The 18,710-nt window shown below is 43.4% G+C and overlaps 1 protein-coding gene across 9 annotated transcripts in view; it reads left to right on the top strand.

Annotated features, from left to right (window-relative positions):
• Positions 1-18,710, top strand: part of CUX1 (cut like homeobox 1) — a 261,716-nt gene that overhangs the window by 115,207 nt on the left and 127,799 nt on the right. For all 9 annotated transcript variants that reach the window (XM_028707528.2, XM_028707532.2, XM_028707530.2 and 6 more), the window contains exons 3-4: positions 420-467; positions 8,235-8,313. In XM_028707528.2, the coding sequence (XP_028563361.2) occupies positions 420-467; positions 8,235-8,313 (127 nt within the window). The remainder of the gene's footprint in view (positions 1-419; positions 468-8,234; positions 8,314-18,710) is intronic.

Consider the following 18,710-nt stretch of genomic DNA (forward strand, 5'->3'; position numbering starts at 1 on the left):
GGAGGCTGTGCTTCAAACGGGGGTCTAGCTTGATCCCTTTCCATGTGGCTACACATGTTTTACATCCCATTAGTCATTCATTGCACTGTTTCAGTTGAGTTGTTAGACTGAAGGAGTTCACTGATTATCCAACATTACTACAGGCTTTTGTTAACTAATTCTCCTCCCTTGGGACAACCGTAATTGTGTATCAGGCTGGAATCATAAGCCAGTTAAAAATGGATTTCTGCTGAACTCCTTGCTCGTAGCAGTGTTTCGATTAAAAATGTAATCAGCCTTCAGCTAATATGATAAAATTGGTAGAAGTGCTGCAAGACTAACTGATGGAATTACATCAAATGCATTCAAACAGTTGCATTTTTTGCTGCTTTTTTAGTGATCTGATTCCTAATGGGTGTGTGTTTGCTTTTATCTTCCAGGACCTGCGCAAACAGGTAGCTCCACTACTGAAAAGTTTCCAGGGCGAGGTAAGTGTTTGTGCTTTTTATTCTCATGTCCTTTATTTCAAGGTGGTGTATGCTGCCTTTAAAGACTGGGATTCCCTCTTATGAGAGCATGATTTAATTTGTATTACATTAATGAGGATTACCTTTGAGCGCAATCGTATTTTTTTCTTTGTATCTGTTAAAATAGCACTCTAAAGAAGTGATTGAAACACACAATCAGAAGTGGGCAACCTTTTTTCTCATTGGAAGGCCGCAATGGGGTGGGAGTAGTTTGTCCCAGAGCCCGGATGTTGCTGGTGGGAGGAATCAGAGCTGTTGATTCATAACTCATTAATTTACTTCTATTTCAAGACTGCTTTTCAAGTTTATATTTCCCAAACTAGCATACTGCTTTTAATAATAATAATAATAATAATAATAATAATAATAATAATGGGATAACTCCCCCACCAAGTCATTAAACCAAATCAGCAATAAGAGTGAAATGCATCAAAACCAGGAGGAGATGGTAAAACATTTTCAGTAAAAAAAAATTCATAAACATTCATAAATATTCATTGAAATTGTACTGCTAAAAGAGCCAGAGTTGCAGATTTGATTAGTTTCTCCTTGAAGGGGATGGTAGCTACACCCAGGATGGTCCACACCGTTCCCTGACATAGTGATCCCAACTTCCCCTAGCAGTGGATACCAAGAGCCAGCCCCATAGTGTATAATTTGACATTAGGGGCTGCTGTTCATAGGAAGTGGATAAGGGGTCAAAAAATCACATGGGCATGCCCTGTAAATAAGCAGCATCTGCTCTCATGCAGCACAATATTTGGTGTATTCTTCTCTCTTTAAGTTTAGAGTTAAGACAGGGAGACAAGCATCACATGTTTTCACTGAGGAGACATTTAGAAAATTGTGGAACTCTTTACAAATATGGCACACCTACCACCCATTTCCCTTGAAGAAGAGCTCAATTGAAACACCCTGACTGCATGTTATTGTTGTTGTCTATTTATTGGTTGGTTGGTTGGTTGGTTGGTTGATTGATTGGTTTGCTTGCATGCTTTAAGTAATCCTACTGTTCCTCCGAGGAGCGCAGAGCATCATGTTCCCCACCCCCATGTTAGCCTCACAACAGCCCTGTAAGGTAGGCTAACCTTGGAACAATTCCCACAAGTTGTATTGACTACCGTATTTTTTGCTCTATAGGACGCACCAAGTTTTTGGAGGAGGAAAACAAGAAAAAATATATATTCTGAATCTCAGAAGCCAGAACAGCAAGAGGGATCGCTGCGCAGTGAAAGCAGCAATCCCTCTTGCTGTTCTGGCTGCTGGGATAGCTGCGCAGTCTGCATTCACTCCATAAGATGCACACACATTTCCCCTTACTTTTTAGGTGGGAAAACGTGAGTCTTATAGAGCAAAAAATACAGTATATGCTACCAATCACTAGGTGGCAAGGGCAGGAGGGGGCTATTACACTCATGTCTTCCACGTGGTCTTCCCAGAGGCATGGGATTGGCAGGTGAGGGAGTGAGAAATCTGGACCAACTGGGCCTAAGGTCTGATTTCAACCCAGCTCTTCTTATATTCACCTAGTGAACTTCATGGCTGCGTAGCGGTTTGAATTCATGACATCCTAGTTGCACACTCTAACCACCAGCTTGGCTAGAGGGCTATCGTTGAATTTTATCCCTGCACAGTTCACTACGGTTAGCCTCTTTTTAATATCAAGATCTATACTTCCACCAATTTCTGAAAACAAATAAGAGGGAAGCTCAACTCTCCATGCATACGATTGAATTTCACAGTTCAAAAGGAACGCAGTCGGAACACAATTCAGAAAGGTTTCCGGTGGGATTGGCCCTTTATATAAGCTGATGACTGCTGCTTTTTGAAGCTTCCTGGGCTAGACTGACTGTTCTGAGACAGAGAAAGAAATGTGAATATTAGAAAAGGGAGCATCTAAACCTGATTCTGTGATGTCACTGGGCAGCTATTTTTAAGACTGGGTAAGGATTTCCTGAGGTCATCCATATTCTTTTCATGTGGCATAGCAGGGCTGTCCAAGAGCAACAGAGGAGTTCCTAATCCGGAGCCTGCTGGAGGGCAGATATTCTGAAATAACGTGGCCAGCTGTGCATTTTCTGTGCCGGCCATTCTTGAGTTCTCATTTGATAAGGCAAGGGGATTTTAAAGGTAAACCCATTCAGTCATTTTTAATGTGGAGGCACAAGGTGAAAATGTTAGGACATGAATGGGTGGCACCCACTAACTGGGTTCCATGGTGCCAAATCAGCCAGTAAGGCACACCAAAACAATAGGTGCTCATGGGTGCAGCTGTGTGTACTAAATTTTATATTTATATTTTTTTATATGCTAAATTTTATATTTAGCCGTTGTTAAATTGGGCTGGGGGCCAGGCAGAGAAGGAGCAGCCTCTGTTGTTTCAAAATATTTCAGCAGCAGATGGTGTAACAGTGTGTGCTCTTGCCTTCCTCTCTCCGGCCCTCCTTACAGGTTCTGAAAGTCCACAGTCTTGCATAGTCCCAGTTACCAAGCATTAATGAGCACAACCCCTTGTTTAAGTCCCATTTCCTGCTTGTTACAGATCATACAATTTACTCATTTAGAACCAGACTATGCTGGATTACCTGGTGAATGTCATCATTCATAGGGCATGAATGCCCTATCAAAAACCTACTTCTGGAAAAGAGTTCTGTGCAACCCAAAAGCTTGTTGAATGTCAAATACTCCAGTGAAAGCATCACCTCCCTTGCTTTCTTTCATAGCATTACCTGCTTTATTTAGTGCCCCCATCCCGCTGCCAAGATCCCTTACGTTGAACTTTGCAAACCTAATTAATCCAATTTCTTTACTTTAGACTTGCTCCATGATGGCTCAATTAGAGCAGCATCTGAACTGTGGTTCAATATCCAGGCCAGCTTTTGTAATTGGAACCACATTTTCCTTCTGAGGAGCTGCAGCTGGTTTGGTTCTGCTCATGCAGAAAAAGGATATAACCTTGCATAACATAGGAAATGAACGGTTGAGAGAGAAGCCAAATTCAATTTCAGTCAGATATTTTGAGGATAAGTCCATGATCTATGGAAGCAGGGGAATGAAAAGTGTGTGTTCTGTGGAAAGCAGTGTCTTCAGCAGTCTATTAATCATGGCCAGTCTGGGCGCTTCTTGTTCTGTTGCATTAGCACCGATTTCGAGGAGAGAGGCTGGCGAGCAGCCAGGTGCTCCAGAAGTTAACCTCTTCAAGACCCAAAGCTGCTTTGCTGTCGAATAAATGCAGCGTTGCGGTCAGAAACAATGTAATGGCGGGGGGGGGGGGGGACACACCAGATCGCTCCCAGAAGCGATCGTTGAGCAAAGCTATTACAAATTGCTCCAGATCGTGGAAGTCACGTGTCGAAATCTACAGCTTTTTGTTTCATTGATTGAGGCTTCGAAAGTTGCAGCCTTTTGATTAAAAGGTTTTACTCCGCCATTGTGATAAAACCCAAACAATCTGGAGCAAATCTAATATGTCCTCCAGGATAATTGATACCCTTTAATTTACTCCCTGCGGCAGCAGCAACTTGTGTGTTGTGGATGGCCAGGGAAGGAGCCTTCCTCTTGTCTCTGGCATTGGATCAGCTGTAGGTTGTAAGGACTCTGCTCCAAGGAGGGAGACAAAGAGAACAGGGGAATAAGGGAGCATGAGAAAAGCAAAGTGCCTTGATGAGATTTGGGGGAGGGGGAGGGGGTAGTGATGGGCTTGGGCTACAGAAGATTTGATGGGTGCAACTTTGATTTTAGGGGTAGGAAAGGAGTAAAGGTAAAGGGACCCCTGACCATTAGGTCCAGTCGTGGCCGACTCTGGGGTTGCGGCGCTCATCTCGCTTTATTGGCCGAGGGAGCCGGCGTACAGCTTCCAGGTCATGTGGCCAGCATGACTAAGCCGCTTCTGGCGAACCAGAGCAGTGCACAGAAACGCCGTTTACCTTCCCACTGGAGCGGTACCTATTTATCTACTTGCACTTTGACATGCTTTCGAACTGCTAGGTTGGCAGGAGCAGGGACTGAGCAACGGGAGCTCACCCCATCTCAGGGATTCGAACCGCCGATCGTCAAGTCCTAGACTCTGTGGTTTAACCCACAGCGCCACCCACGTCTCAGGAAAGGAGTATGGAGTGTTTATTCTGTTTTGTTTTGTTTTCCTGGTTTTGGGGGTCAGGCATTGATGCATAAAGAGTTCACATGATTTCATTTGGGGGAAAGGGTTGAAAAAAGCCAGTATTTCCCCTCATTCCCACCCCCAATCCCTTTTAAAAGAGACTTAATGTCAAATTGCAGGTTACTGTGTCCTGAAAAGAACTTGTTTCCTTTGTGATTTTCCAAGCGCACTGACTGGCAGTTTTGATGCATTTGGGGCATGTCAGAAGACTGCTGCCTAATCTGTTTCCCCAATCAGTTTGCGGGCGACACCTTCCACTCCAAAAACCTCTCTGTGAATTGACTGTTGGCTTCGCAGAGAGGTCTTGGAAATACCCAGCTGACCTGGAGTTCTTCCACTTGAAAGTATCTGACTGGTGCTGTGTACGAAGGGCGGATAGTGTGCCCCTCTATAGCTTCACTGCAGAATGGTCTGCCCAGAGTGGACGGAGCCAAGGAGCTGTTTCACTCAAGCCAGCAGCGGCTGTGAGCCAGTGACATGGGTACCTCGTGCCATGCCAACCAAATCATTGTGGGCCATGTGATTCCCCTTTGAAGGCGGTGAGCAACTCTGAGGTGAAACTGACAGGAGTTACTCATATCCTGAAAGGAGGGCGAAGCTGGGCAGTGGCGGTAGAGTCAGCAAGTGTGAAAACCTTGAAGTTTGGTGATGGAGTGCCAAAGAGGCTTGGCTGTCCTAGAGGTGGAAGAATGGCACGTTTCTCCTTTCCGTACCAGAGAGGAGGCGTCCTGCCTCAGCCAACTGGCTCCCCTCTGAAACATAGCATTTGATAAATGGTGTAGACACGTGGTAGGTTGTTCTGGCAGCAGTAGGCATGTGCCTACCTTGTAGACCCTAGGTACTGAATTGGGGGGGGGGGCTTCCAGAATCTTGCGAAGTGGCAGTGATGACAGCAAAAAGCAAATCCTTAAAATGAAAAAAATAAAAGAAAAAATAACATGGATCTCCTTTAAAACTCCTGCTTTAAGCTTGCAAATGGTTAAGTCTTTGAGAAGACTGGAACTCTTTAGTCAGGTGCCTTGCAAATAGACAAATTGAAAGATTAGGCTCAGGTTTGGGACCACATGGCTCCATTTTTATGCCAGTTTCACTGGACTCTGTTGTATTTCCAAACCCTAAATGGTTTAGGATCAGGATACTTAAATGACCCTCCCAGCCTACCCTCTTTTTTGTAATTAGGGGAGGACCTGCTCAGTTGCCAGTGCCATCTGTAGTTCATTTGGTGGGTATGCAGGATACGACCTTCTCTGTAGTGGCAGCCAACTTATAGCTTGCATTCCCAGTTTTTAAAACTGCCTGGAAATTAGCTATACTCTTTTGTGTGTTAATTTTCAATCCAGAGAAGACGATTTGGTAGAAAGTTGCTGTCTTTTTCCTTTTTGCTGAGATAAATAAAGCACACGCTGCAGCCTATTAGTTCATGATGTAGGTTTCGCTGTTGGCATTAAAAGCAAAAAGGTGCATTTATTGATCCTGGCGCAGCCGATATTGTACCTGTCCAGTAAGTGCTACATAATGGTTTAGAGCATGCATTGTTTATCATGGGGCTGTTAGGATGTATCGCTTCCTAAGCTGACATGTTAATGGCTTGGTTGAGAGGCAGGCCTGGTTCTGAAGCAACAGCTGTGTCACTGCTCTCTATTAATCGCGCTTCTTGGGCCACAGCTCCCAAATTGCTTGCTGGGTTTGCTTGCTCGATTGTGCAGGGTGGTGCAGGTTGGAAAAGATGGGCAAAGTGACCGCTTGGAGCTTCATGGGGTGCTACAGGGCAGTTTCACAACTGCTTGCAGTTGCTGCTTTAATCGGTCAATCAATCAATCAATCGGTTGCCCACTCTTCACCCTAAGGTCCCAGTTTGCCGGGAAGGAAGCTGTGTCATTGTGTCTGCCAGACCCAGAATAGGCAGCATGTGCGGTGAGGGCAATGTTAAGACATGGATATACACAAAGCACATCAGTCTCTAAAGGTCTTCTGGTTCACAGAGCACAAGAAGTTGAACCTGAGAAAGGATGAAGGGGCCAGGGACATGGGGAGGGTTTGAGATGACTTGAGATAAGGCCTAAAGCTAGGAGACCAACCTGGGTTGGATGAGATTGAGAAGATGGTCAGCAGAGAGGCCTAGGAAGCAATTAGGTCTGTGGGATATTTTGGACTAGGGTGCTCTGCTTTTTCCTACATACTGATCCACCACCAGTCTCATGTGCAAAGCAATTTTTGAGAGGAATTACCCAACCTGGATAGTATATTGCAAATAGCCTTATTTCCTGTCAAGCCACTGCAAGTCATGATAAATGAGACTGTAAACAGAGTAAAATTGACGTCTCTTAGAATTCTAGAGCAAAGTGAAATAAACCCTTAAACTGGTACATTGCATGGTTTCTGTGCTTGCTGACACCTTTTAACCAGATGTGCTTTCTCTGTTAATGAGAGAATAAATGTTGAAATTACAAAATGCTTCTGTGCCAACCACTTTGCTGTGGCTTCTTTGGAAAAAGCAGGAGGCATCAAGGTAGCCCATCTCCCCAAATATAGAAGGAAACAATGATTATGATAGCAATGGTGCTGATACTATTGCCGCCAATAGAATTATTATTAATAAATAATTCTTAGCATTGTATAGCATCTTCATGTGTTGAAAGCTCTTCACATTCATTATCATGCTGTGGTGTGAACAAAAGTCCTGTAAGCGAGGTCAGTATTATACCCATATTACATATGGGAGAGTTGAGATTGAGAAAGAGAGAGAGAGTAGCTTGCTTAAGACTACCTAGTAGTTTATGCCAGAGGGGAGATTCATTAGCAACAACAAAATTCGCACATAGGATATCTATAGCAACGGATGTGCGCGCGCAGAATAGTTATTTGTTCTATCGTTCCTTGATGCATGGCATTCCTCAACCTCTGCCATAACTGTTGCTGGCTTAAAAATGACAAACATATGTACTACTGAAGATATTTTTTTATTCTGTACCTAGATATTATTCTTGAAAATGAATAAAAAATATGCCCCAAAAAGGAATGGCCACAATAACGACGGTTTGCCTGCACCTCTAAATCTAAGAAGTGCATTCAGTCTGCAAATGTCAGGACTTTAGTCCCCAGTGGGTCTAGGATTGTTGACACAATGAGATGTCAGTGCATTGCTCTGGCCAAGGAGGAGGAACTATAGGAGGACCAGCCAAGCAAGTCACAGCAGCCACAGGCCACTCTGCAGAGTGTCTATGAGTCAGGCTTGCTGGACAGTCTGAGGTACTAGGAATGCCTGTTCCTTGCTGCCTCTTCTTGCTGCCTCCTCACTCTACCCTCCTCTTTGCAGGAACCAGAGCTGGCTATAAAAGGCTGGTAGTAAAAAATAAAACCTGATGCCCACACTAAGGAACTGGAAATGTTTTTCCAATCCTGCTGTTCTCATGTGGAGCTCTGACCTTCTAGCTTTAAAGGAGACATGAACTGGCATCCCCAGAAATGTTTATGAAGTCATAAATTTACCCTTGCTTGTGTAAGTGGTTGTATTTTCTTCCTCTATAACTGATCTGAAGATCCTTTCTTCTCCCCCTTTTATTTTCCAGATTGATGCTTTGGGCAAAAGAAGCAAAGAAGCCGAGGCAGCATTCTTGAATGTCTACAAGAGATTAATTGATGTTCCAGGTATGCAGACTTATTGTCCTGTTATGAAAAGCAAATGATGTCTGGAGTTTCATGTCCTGGCGGGCATTTTCTCCTTTGCCTGTCAGTTGGCTGTGTATTTGAGAAGTATTTCACCAATCAATACACTGCAATACTTTCTAATGGGAAGAAATCGTAAGTGAGCTTTACTGGCTAGCATTTCAGGGAACGATCTGGGATTAACTGTTTATTTGTTTAGAGCACTTGTCTTCAGCTGCTGGATCAGGACCCCCTAGTGGGCTGCAGCCTGATCCAAGGTGGGTTGCAACAAGAGCCCTATAACCATACAAATAAATGGGTAAAAAAAATAAGAAATGGGTCCCCAAAGACATGTTTGGGTTAAGAGTGGGTCCTTGGTGTGAAAAGGTTGAAGATAACCTGATTCAGAGAATTTATAGCCCACTCATTATTACAAAATAACCCCAGGGCGGGTTACAATACAAAAAATAGATACACCATAAAGCCAGTTACATAAAACTAACAAATTCATCGTTGCATAAAGTTGTTTGACAAGTCAGAAAGGGGAGACTGCTCAACTCCACAGCCAGTTCAGCCCAAGGCCTGGGTGAATAAATGGGTTCTTAAATGGTTCTAAAAACACATCAGGTTTGGTGGCAGTAGAATCTGTGATGGGAATACATTCCACAGGTGTGTTGCAGGTACTGAGTATGTTCTCATGTGTAGCCAAATATCACACACTTGGCAAATGTCTAGGCCATTGTGTACATGAGAGCAGGCAGGCAGCCCATCACATCTCAAAATTCTGGGTCTGGTATGGGAGGTGCTGCGCTAGATACAACAGCTAGATACTGCTGTGTCCAAGGTGCTACAGAGCTGAGTGACTTTATCATCAAAGTGCCATGCAAACAGTGCACAGCATGTTACCCGGTGGGCCAAGGCCCACTTCGGGTATGATTAGCTTCTGAACCACCTGGAATACACACACCCCCCGGATGGCTCATTGAAGATGCAATGCGGGTGCCAAAGTGCTGCCCCTTCATCATCTACAACTCCTTGGTAAACTAAAGGGCACTATGGACCCTGCAGCATTGGAGAGGACCCTTAGGAACAATCGTGTCTTCATCTTACCATCCCATGGTGAGACCAGGACTCAACCAGATCACTAGCTCTACTGCCACTGGAGTGTTTGCTCACATTCCGTTGTTTCAAGACCAGGCTGTTCCTGAAACCTATGTTGGATATGGATGGCCCGCTTGCTTGGTCATGTTGCCTCTTATTTGTTTTATTTATTTTTAAAAGCATTTATATACAACAAAATATTTCAAAAACTTCTAAGTGGTGTACTGTCTTTAAAAAAAAACCCCAAATGATATGTGATTAAAATAAAAACACAACCTAAAACAAATGGGACAGCAATATAAAAAAACACCAGAAAAGCATATAAAAGAGGAATAAAGCATATTCAAACACATAAAACATGGTCCAATTTTATGGGTCAGGAAAAGCCTGGGCAAATATAAGGCAGACTGGAAACTTTGTCGGAAAGGATGCACACCAAATGTATGCTTCAACCATCAGCCATGTGCTTCCTCTGAGCTTGCTCTTCAAGCTCAAAAACTGATATGATTGGGAAATGTATTGCGAGTAATGAGGACTGATTCTATTACATGGTTGTCTATAATTATAAAGCAAGATTTTTCCTCCCTCTGTGTGTGTTTGGCTTTTATTCCTAGCATTCTGATTTCCAGGCTCTCCTTTTTCTTTTCTTTTTCTCTTTTCATTATCATACCAATAGTTTATAAAAGGCTTTTTAGGCTACTCTGTTTATTCCTGTAAATTCTGCTTACATCTATAGCTAAAAGTAGTAGTGTAGCAATGTAAAAGAGTTGGTTCTTAGTATTCAGCAATCTGCACTCCATGGTTTCAAAGCTTTGATTTGAGTGTTGGGAGAATTTTTTAACCAGGGAACCAGTGGTTAGGGGCATTTGCTGGATGATGCTGAAGGGCATTCCTAAAATATGGGGCAGCACCTAACACTGGTTAGATTAGTCAGCTTCCTGCCAGTCTTTTGCCTCCTCACCAGCAGGAGGAGGCAAACTCGCTTTCTAGACTGACTGGTAGAGCAAGGACAGCTCCTCTATCCCATAATAAGGCTCAGGAAACAGCTGCAGCTAGAATATGCCCTACGTGAAAACTGATTGCAGTCTGGACAAACTGGGTTAACAGAGAAAACGCATCCAGTGTACACAATCATAAACCAAAGAATTATATGTCATGAGCCTAAGCCCAGACTTTGGAGTGAATCTGGGCCTACACAGATTGAACTGTACACATGTGCACCTTTAGGAATGTTAGAAGATGGAAGTCCGTCTCATGCCAAATCAGACTCATCTGGCCCAGTATTGTCTATTCTGACTGGCAGCAGCTCTCCAGGGTCTCAGAAAGTAACCCTACCATATTTGGGGGATTATACCTAAAATTTATCACATGTAAAACATGTGGTTTGCCACTGAGCTGTGGCTGCACTTGTGCACGGACACCCTGTAGGGGTCAGGTCAAGGTAGAAGCTCTTGTCTGATCTGGCCTAGATGGTTTAGTAACTTAACTTTGAGCCCTTATTTACACTGATGAAAATGTACAGGACTTTTGTGTGAATCTTTACCTTCCATATTCTTATTGAAATAGGTGGCAGGAGTTCTTAATGGATTGAGCCTGTAATTCTTTGTTTGGTGTTAAAGGTCATTTTGTGCACACAGGACTTCCTTTTGTAGAGCAAGCCCTGAGAGTTTTGCTTTGTGTGACATTATTATTATTACTATTGGACAAGAAAGCTTAACATCTAACGTGATGATGCTGGGTAGTAATATATAGTCTACCTCTGTTCCTTTAAAAACCTAACTTCTTTCCTATATCTATTGTATCGTGCAGGGCCAGTTCTTTTCTGAAATTTATGGTATCCTTCAACAAAGATGCCGGTGGAATCATTTCAACCTGTTCCCATAATTTTTGCAGTGTGTCTGTTTCTGAGGGACTTTGCTTTTCTGAATTTCCACATATAACATTGTTGTGGTACTTTGATCGTATACAGAGCCAGTATTTGTATCATCACCCCCCACCCCCACCCCAAGGCTCTAAAGACAGCTCCAGTAAGCTGTTCATCTAAAACCATGTTTCTAGCTAAATGGCTGGAGTGTTGGTAGAGGATGGTCCAGAAGTCCTGAACCCTGGGACTTGTGCGCAGGGCTCTGGATCTCTTACCCCATTCCCTCCCCCCGATGTTTTTAAAGAATATTTAAATTAAAAAACAAAAACTGCAGAGTGCTCAGCTGCCTGTAAGCAAAGAACAGTGGCAAGGGAGACCCCAGCCACCCACTGTCTCAAATTAGCCCAAAGGAATGTATGCATATAAATTAGCATGTGCATTTTTATCTTTGCAGATTTGTGCCCTCGGTGGTTTAAAGTACCTACCAATACCCTGGATGAGTGACTTACCGGTAGTTTAAAAGAGTAGCCGCACCCCCACTTTTGAAAACACTCGCTGTTTAGACAGCAGCTCTTGGCTTGTCATTATTTCCAGAAAATAAATCTTCGTTTGGTTTCATTTATAACATTCACTAACCCTAGCAGTTCTGGCTGCCCTTGCAGCCCAAACTCCTTTACTCCAGATCTGTAAGAATGCTAACTTGTGGATCACGTAAAAAAAAAAAAACATGTTTTGTAGATAATATACTGTTATAAATTGTGGTGTATGTATGGGAATACAGGTTTTCATAATGTCTTTGCCGGGGGGGTGCCTCTGGGGAAATAAACAAATAATGTGGGTAGCTTGGGGTTTTTTTTAACTGGGAAAATGGTGCAAGGATAGAAATACTGAACCCCTGTCTTCATGCACCATGATCCCAGCCCAGAACACCCCTCCCTGTTAACAAGAGAGAGGACGGACTATTTTGCAAACATTTAGTCTCTAGGGTGAGTCTCATTTTACAATAAAAATCAGCATATTAAAGGAAGCTTGGGTTGATTTAGAGGAGAGCCTGGTGCTGCCAGTGTTTGAAAGCATGCTCTCTATTGCGCTTCCTAAGAAGTCCTGGGGGAGCTTGGGCCTTAGGGCCATCACTCTTCTGTCACCGGGCTGGCTGCGTCAGGAGGCGGGGTACAGCTTCCTTGCGAGAAAGCCCTAGGTGATGTGGGTTTATTAATTTTCTGGGGAATAATTAATGAATTAATTATACCGGAAGGCGTTTGAATATTCAGAAGCCACAGTGTAATTATTCTTATTTGGTCTGAGATGCAATTTCATTTGTGGATGGATATGCAAGGACTTGCTATGACAATTTGTTCTTGCTTCCTTTTGGCGTGCAAGTTGCTTCATTGTTCTTCTCGTTCTCTCCTCCCAATGAATCCTGCAAGGTTGGGTGAAGCCAAGGAATCGTAACTGCTCTGAAGGCAGCTGGGTGTCTTCGGGTCCAAGGCTAGCATTCTGCCCTCCGCTCTGCACTGGCCTTGAGAAAAAGGTGCTGCTTTGATCCACACCAGTTGAGGCATGGCTCTGCTCTGGCATAAACGAGAGGGAGGGAGGGTGGCGAGTGTGTTCTTGAGGCCTCTCTGTGCTGTGAACATTGCTCAGAACGTCCTGGGGGCAAAATAAAGGGACACTTAAGAACTCCCTTTTGCTTTGTGGCACTGCTGATGGTGTGCAGTGGCCTTTAAAACCAAACAGTGCATTTTCAAAGGACTTGCCGGAGGACGCTCTCTTTTCTATCTCCTCCTCTCTCTCTCTCTCTCTCTCTCTCTCTCTCTCTCTCCACCCCCCCCACCAGACCGAACCGTTGTTCTCTGTGGGCGTTTTCTCGAAAGAAAACCCATCACCGAGTGCTTTTGCGTGGAGACCTGGTTTTGGAAGAGCAGATACAGCCGCTCCGAAAAGGAGTTGAAGCGTCAGGAATGAATTATTTTTAGAGCCAAACCTTCGGAAGCGCATTACCAGCTGTATAAAAAATTAATTGCCTCTGTGGTTCTGCTCGTGTTTCATAACTGGCTGTCTGGCTGTTGTCAGTGTTACCGGCCTGTAATGAAGTCCTTTTGTTTTAGTATTCTGGTTCTCTTCCCCCATCTCACCCCCACCCCCCACCCCATTGTCGCAATCCCCTTCCACCACCAGGAGACGAATGAGTTACTGCGTGGCAAATGGGAATTTAACAGGATAAATAAAGATAGCCAGTCTCATTGCATTGAAGTTGTGCCCATAGAGGGCATGCTTCAGTTCTGTGCAGATATTACACTGCTGATTATGGGGTTGCTAGCAGCTGCAAAGCTCTGGTTCAGAGACCTCTGTTTTAGTGCAGATGAACATTTTACACGTCATGTCTTTTTTTAAAAAAAAGAGAAAAAAACAGATTAGCTATGCTTTAATGCAAAATCTCTTCAAAGAGAGGCTTAGATGTGCCTGCTGATCCTGTTGAACAAATTCTGCTGCTGCGTTTCCACTGTGTTGCTCTCTCCTTCAGCAAAAGAGGAGGCAGTCCCTTTGGTGGAGTCCAGGGAGCCCTTTCTAACTCCTGATGTGGTTTGGAGTTCACGTTTTCCAGAATGCCGTTCCACCACTGCAAAACTTCCTCAATGTAGAGAAACCCTGCCTTTGCCAAAGGTGGCACAGTGGTCTTCCAGGAGAGGACCATGGATGCTATGTTCTGTGTGCATATAGGCATTGTTCCAAAATCAGATGTACGCTCTGTGCAGAGAAGCTCCCATGTTGTTCAGAGCTCTGAAAGGCAGACTAGAGCAGTCTTGCAGTTAGCCACACACCTACTCAGATTTCAGAGGACTCGGGGTGAAATGCTCATTCACTTGCCCTTGCTCAAATCTGCACCACCTCCAAGAGGAAGAGGGCACAGTAAGCAGGAGTTTTCACCCACTCAGAGAGGACAGGTGAACAGGCAGCTGGGTGGAGGCCAGCTGTGGGTCTTGACTTTATTTTGTGTGTGCCTGTATACTTGCTTTCCGTAAAAAATAAAGTGGCTTCATTGCAGTTTGCATTCAGACAAAAGAACAGGAATCTTGAAAAGAAAGGAAACACCAAGAATACTGTTAGAAACCACCCATTAAAATAATAAAAATCAGTGTAAGACACAGAAGGAGTAGAGACTTTAAAAAGTAAAAATGAAATTAAACAAGATCTAAAAACTTTGGGGAGAGCAAGTAATTTTTCACTCTGCAGCAGAAGAACACCACTATCAAGCCCATCCACCCCTTCACGGGGAGAGAGGTCCACGGCTGGGCAGGTGTTTGAGGATGCTCTGCTGAGAGCTAAGTGACAGTTCTGCTGGCCTATGGAGGGGAAATGCCCCCAGTTCTCCACCATTGCCAAAAGAGACCCACATTTTTCTCTGCTCTCTCTCTCCTCCCTCCCCAGCTTTATATCTCTTATGTGCAGCTCACCGGCCTTCTTCATATTAAGCTTCTCTGACCCTTGCCACACCTCTCTAAAAACTGTCCTCCACCAACCTCTTTGTCCGTCAGTTTTGTTCTGCCTTCTCGGTCCAACCCTGCTAGGATGACACAGAGCCTCTCTGGCTCATGACACCCACCACTTGCGTTCCTCTACCTTTCTCTGCTGGTGATTATAGGGCATTCTGTTGTGTTTGCACCCTCACCCTTCCTTTTTAAGCACGGTTGGCAATCTGCAAAGCCTGCACTGGAAGTCTGGATCCAGATCCGGTCTTTCTTTTGCTCCCAGTCCTGTTCAGCCGTGATGGGTTTTACTTTCTTTTTGGAAATGGCATGGGTGGTCCCCACACATACTCCCCATCTAGAGGGATTTTCATCATTTTTGCTCATCAGCATGCTAATTGCTGTATGACTAATTATGCCCTGAATTCCAGTTGATTTTTTTAATGAGACAGCTGGGTTAATTATGTAATCATATGATTACATTAGCCTAGAGTGCCCCAGCTCAAAGTAATCCACGTGGGCACATGATGTCATTGTGGAAGCAAGGCTCACAAGGGGTGCATTGAGCCCTTCACCTAATGGTGAAGGGGGGAGGAGAAGGACAGGGTCAGCCTCAATGTTCCCTTTGTAAACACTTACGTTGGAGAATAAAGGGTGTGTCCCATGGGCGGAGAGCATTTTTCTAAAATGCATCTTGCCTTTCTCTATTAGTCCACTACCCTCTCTCTTTCTCGGGAACAAGGCTTGAGTTCAGAATAAAACAGGATTTTCCAGGTCAATGTTAGTGGCATATGCTATTCTTAAAGGACAAAGAAAAATACATGCATGTTTATTTAAAAAAAAAATAAAAAAATTAAGCCTGTGCTTCCTCATATATTGTTTCGGCAACTTACAAGAATAATAAAATACAATAAAAAAGTAATACACAAAAAGAACAAACAATAAAAGCAATCAGTAAAGTGATTCAAAAACAGCTGCAGAAAGAATGAGTTGCAGTCCATTGAGAAGTTCGGTTCTGTTAATGTGGGTCTGGCGTGAGATGGTGACTTTCTGTCCTACTGCCTGTGTTAGTTAGCTCAGCATTGGCAAGTTGTTTGTTTTAATAATTGTTATTAATTCACCCAAAAAAAGGTTATATAGGATTCTGCAAAATACATTGTTATCAAATGGGATCTGATGGCAATATACATAGACCATATACAATTATAGATCACTGCCAAACAAATACAGACATAAATTAAAACCAAAATAAATAAACCACAGGTATGTGAATGTGTGGAAGGTAGTGGCTAGAACCATTTATAGCGTAAACCTAATGGTTCAACAAGAAAAAGTTACAAAACATGGACCCTGTAGTTTTCTATTGCCTGTCACTGCTTGTTGTGAAGGGTCACTTGTTTGCATACAGTCCGGCCCTCATTGAACATCATACAATATAATTTTCAAAATTGGAGTGAATACAGCAGCAGAGCAGCTCCCAGAATAATGGGCAGCCAGCCTCCTTGTACTGGCAGGTTGCCCAGTTAATGCCGCATCCCTGTTACCCACTCACGTAGGGCTTAGGAATGGAATTCTGCTTTCTGGGCAGTGTTGATTCTTTGGGGACTCTTCCCAGTGAATTGGAGAAGGCCAGGTCATCCTCACTCACAGTAGTGGGGCAACTACATATGCAGCACCCAGAAAGAGAACAAATTTGTGCTTGCAGATTTTTATGTACAGATTTATATCTACAAATATGCAAATAATGCGACTCGAAATAAAATTGATATCACTGTCTTGGGAAAGACTGGGACCAGGTGGCCTGAGTGCCTACTGCTGCCCAGGTGATAAGTGTTAATGGGCAACCTTGCCAGTTCCCCTTCTGATGGTTCCTTAGGTTTAAACTGGACTTGGACCAGGCAGCACTTCAAATACAGAAATGATGGCATGTTTCCAGGGCTCAACTGCCCACTTTGCTACTGAGTTTAGGAACAGGTGGTGTTGTGGTCTAAACCACTGAGCCTCTTGGGCTTGCCGATCGGAAGGTCGGCAGTTTGAATCCCTGCAACGGAGTGAGCTCCTGTTTCTTTCTCCCAGCTCCTGCCAACCTAGCAGTTTGAAAGCACGCCAGTGCAAGTAGATAAATAGGTACCGCTGTGGCAGGAAAGTAAAAGGCGTTTCTATACGCTCTGGTTTCCGTCATGGTGTTCCATTGCACCAGAAGTGGTCTAGTCATGCTGGCCGCATGACCCGGAAAGCTGTCTGTGGGCAAATGCTGGCTCCCGTGGCCTGAAAGCAAGATGAGCACTGCAACCTCATAGTTGCCTTTGACAGGACTTAACGGTCCAGGGGTCCTTTACCTTTACCTTTTACTGCTCTAAAACTTTATTTGATGAACCTGAGCATTCAGGCACAGAAATTCTCACCGCTAACCAGGGTCTTTCTGTTTACTGTTAAAGGCAAAATCTTTCAACGTGTGTGATGATTGTCCTAGTGATGCAGCTGCAGATTTACACTCAACCATGTTCTATGGAACATAATAATTTCTTAGTAACATTTCCAGTGTTCACGGTCTTGTTCAGCAATTATACAGTTGCCAACAGCCTTGTGAGGTAGACTTATTGACATTCCTCCCATGTTAGAGGAGAAAGAAAAAGAAATAGAGATTCGAACCCAGGTATCAACACAGGGAGCAATTGTTTCTCTTCTCAATCCCCCAAATAATTTTACCTGATTACACCCTCACATCTGGTTGGGATATTCTGCTCCCCAGCAACTTGGAATATTTTTGTTCCCAGTTGAGATATATCAAGTGCAAATTTCTGGCACTGAGTGGAATATGGGGGGGGGGGGGGTTAAGTTATCTTCACAGCTATTTTCAAACGTGTCTCATTCTTCTTGTAAGAGAGTTAATAACCAAAGTGTAGTTTTTTAGTAGGTTTTCATTTTTATATGCTCTAGTGAAATCATTTTTGTTTTTTAAAATCATTTTTCCTTAACAGATACCACTGCAAGGTTTGTACAATAATACTTAAAATGGCCCTCCTTGGGAATTTTTCTGAGTTCCCAAATGCATACCTTTTGAAGCTTGTTACATTTTTAGGTTTGAAGCATAGCAGTCGCTGGGCTGGCATGTAGCAGAATTATGGCCGAGTTTTTATAGCAGTGATTATTAAATTAGTTTTCTTTAATAGAAGCCATATGAATTAAAGTGGAGAAGTCTGTTCTGTGTGGCCTCTTTAGCATATCCCAAAACAATATTCAAAAGCTGCTGACATTTTAATCATTCATCTTGGCTTAAGCAAATTTTGGAGTTTAATGCAAGGAGATAGGCTTAACATTATGCTCATACTTTATTCTGCAACTGTTTTGCTTCTTTGACATTAACCTTTAATAAAGCTAAATTAAATATACATATCCTAATGAATAATTATGAGTGCCAACATTTTCATTTACGATATAATGTTTTCCAGGGATTTGGGAATTTATTGACTAAAGGTTTAGTCATTATTCATTTTATAATGTAGATGTTGGTGGGGTGGGTGAGTAATAGTTAATACAAAATGCCTGGCAAATTTTAGTCCAGGAAAGCCTTGTTAATTTGCAAGTCTTGGGGCCCTAAAAATTGTCATGGGCCCTGTGACTTAAGCCAGGTGGGACTGGTAGGATCTGCTAGAGGAGGACCCTGAGGTAGAGGTTTGGCAAAGTTCAGGGGGTGATGGAGAAGAGTGTCTCACGGCATGGCTGCCAGGTACCTCTTTATGGGATGGGGAGTTAGCAGGCTTCATCTCTTGGGAACAAAGTTCCCAGTTGAGCAAACTGGCTTATCTCGGTGGAGCTGGTTGAGTTGGAGGCTGAGGGAAAGTGTGAAGGTTGGATTCTGGTCCCATTGCCAAGGATGTGCTCCCGCAAAATAATAATAATAATAATAATAATAATAATAATAATAATAATAGGAAGAAGAGGAGGAAGAAGAAATATAAGAGAGG

The sequence above is a fragment of the Podarcis muralis genome, chromosome 15, assembly GCF_964188315.1.
Source record: "Podarcis muralis chromosome 15, rPodMur119.hap1.1, whole genome shotgun sequence".
NCBI classification, from domain to species: domain Eukaryota; kingdom Metazoa; phylum Chordata; class Lepidosauria; order Squamata; family Lacertidae; genus Podarcis; species Podarcis muralis.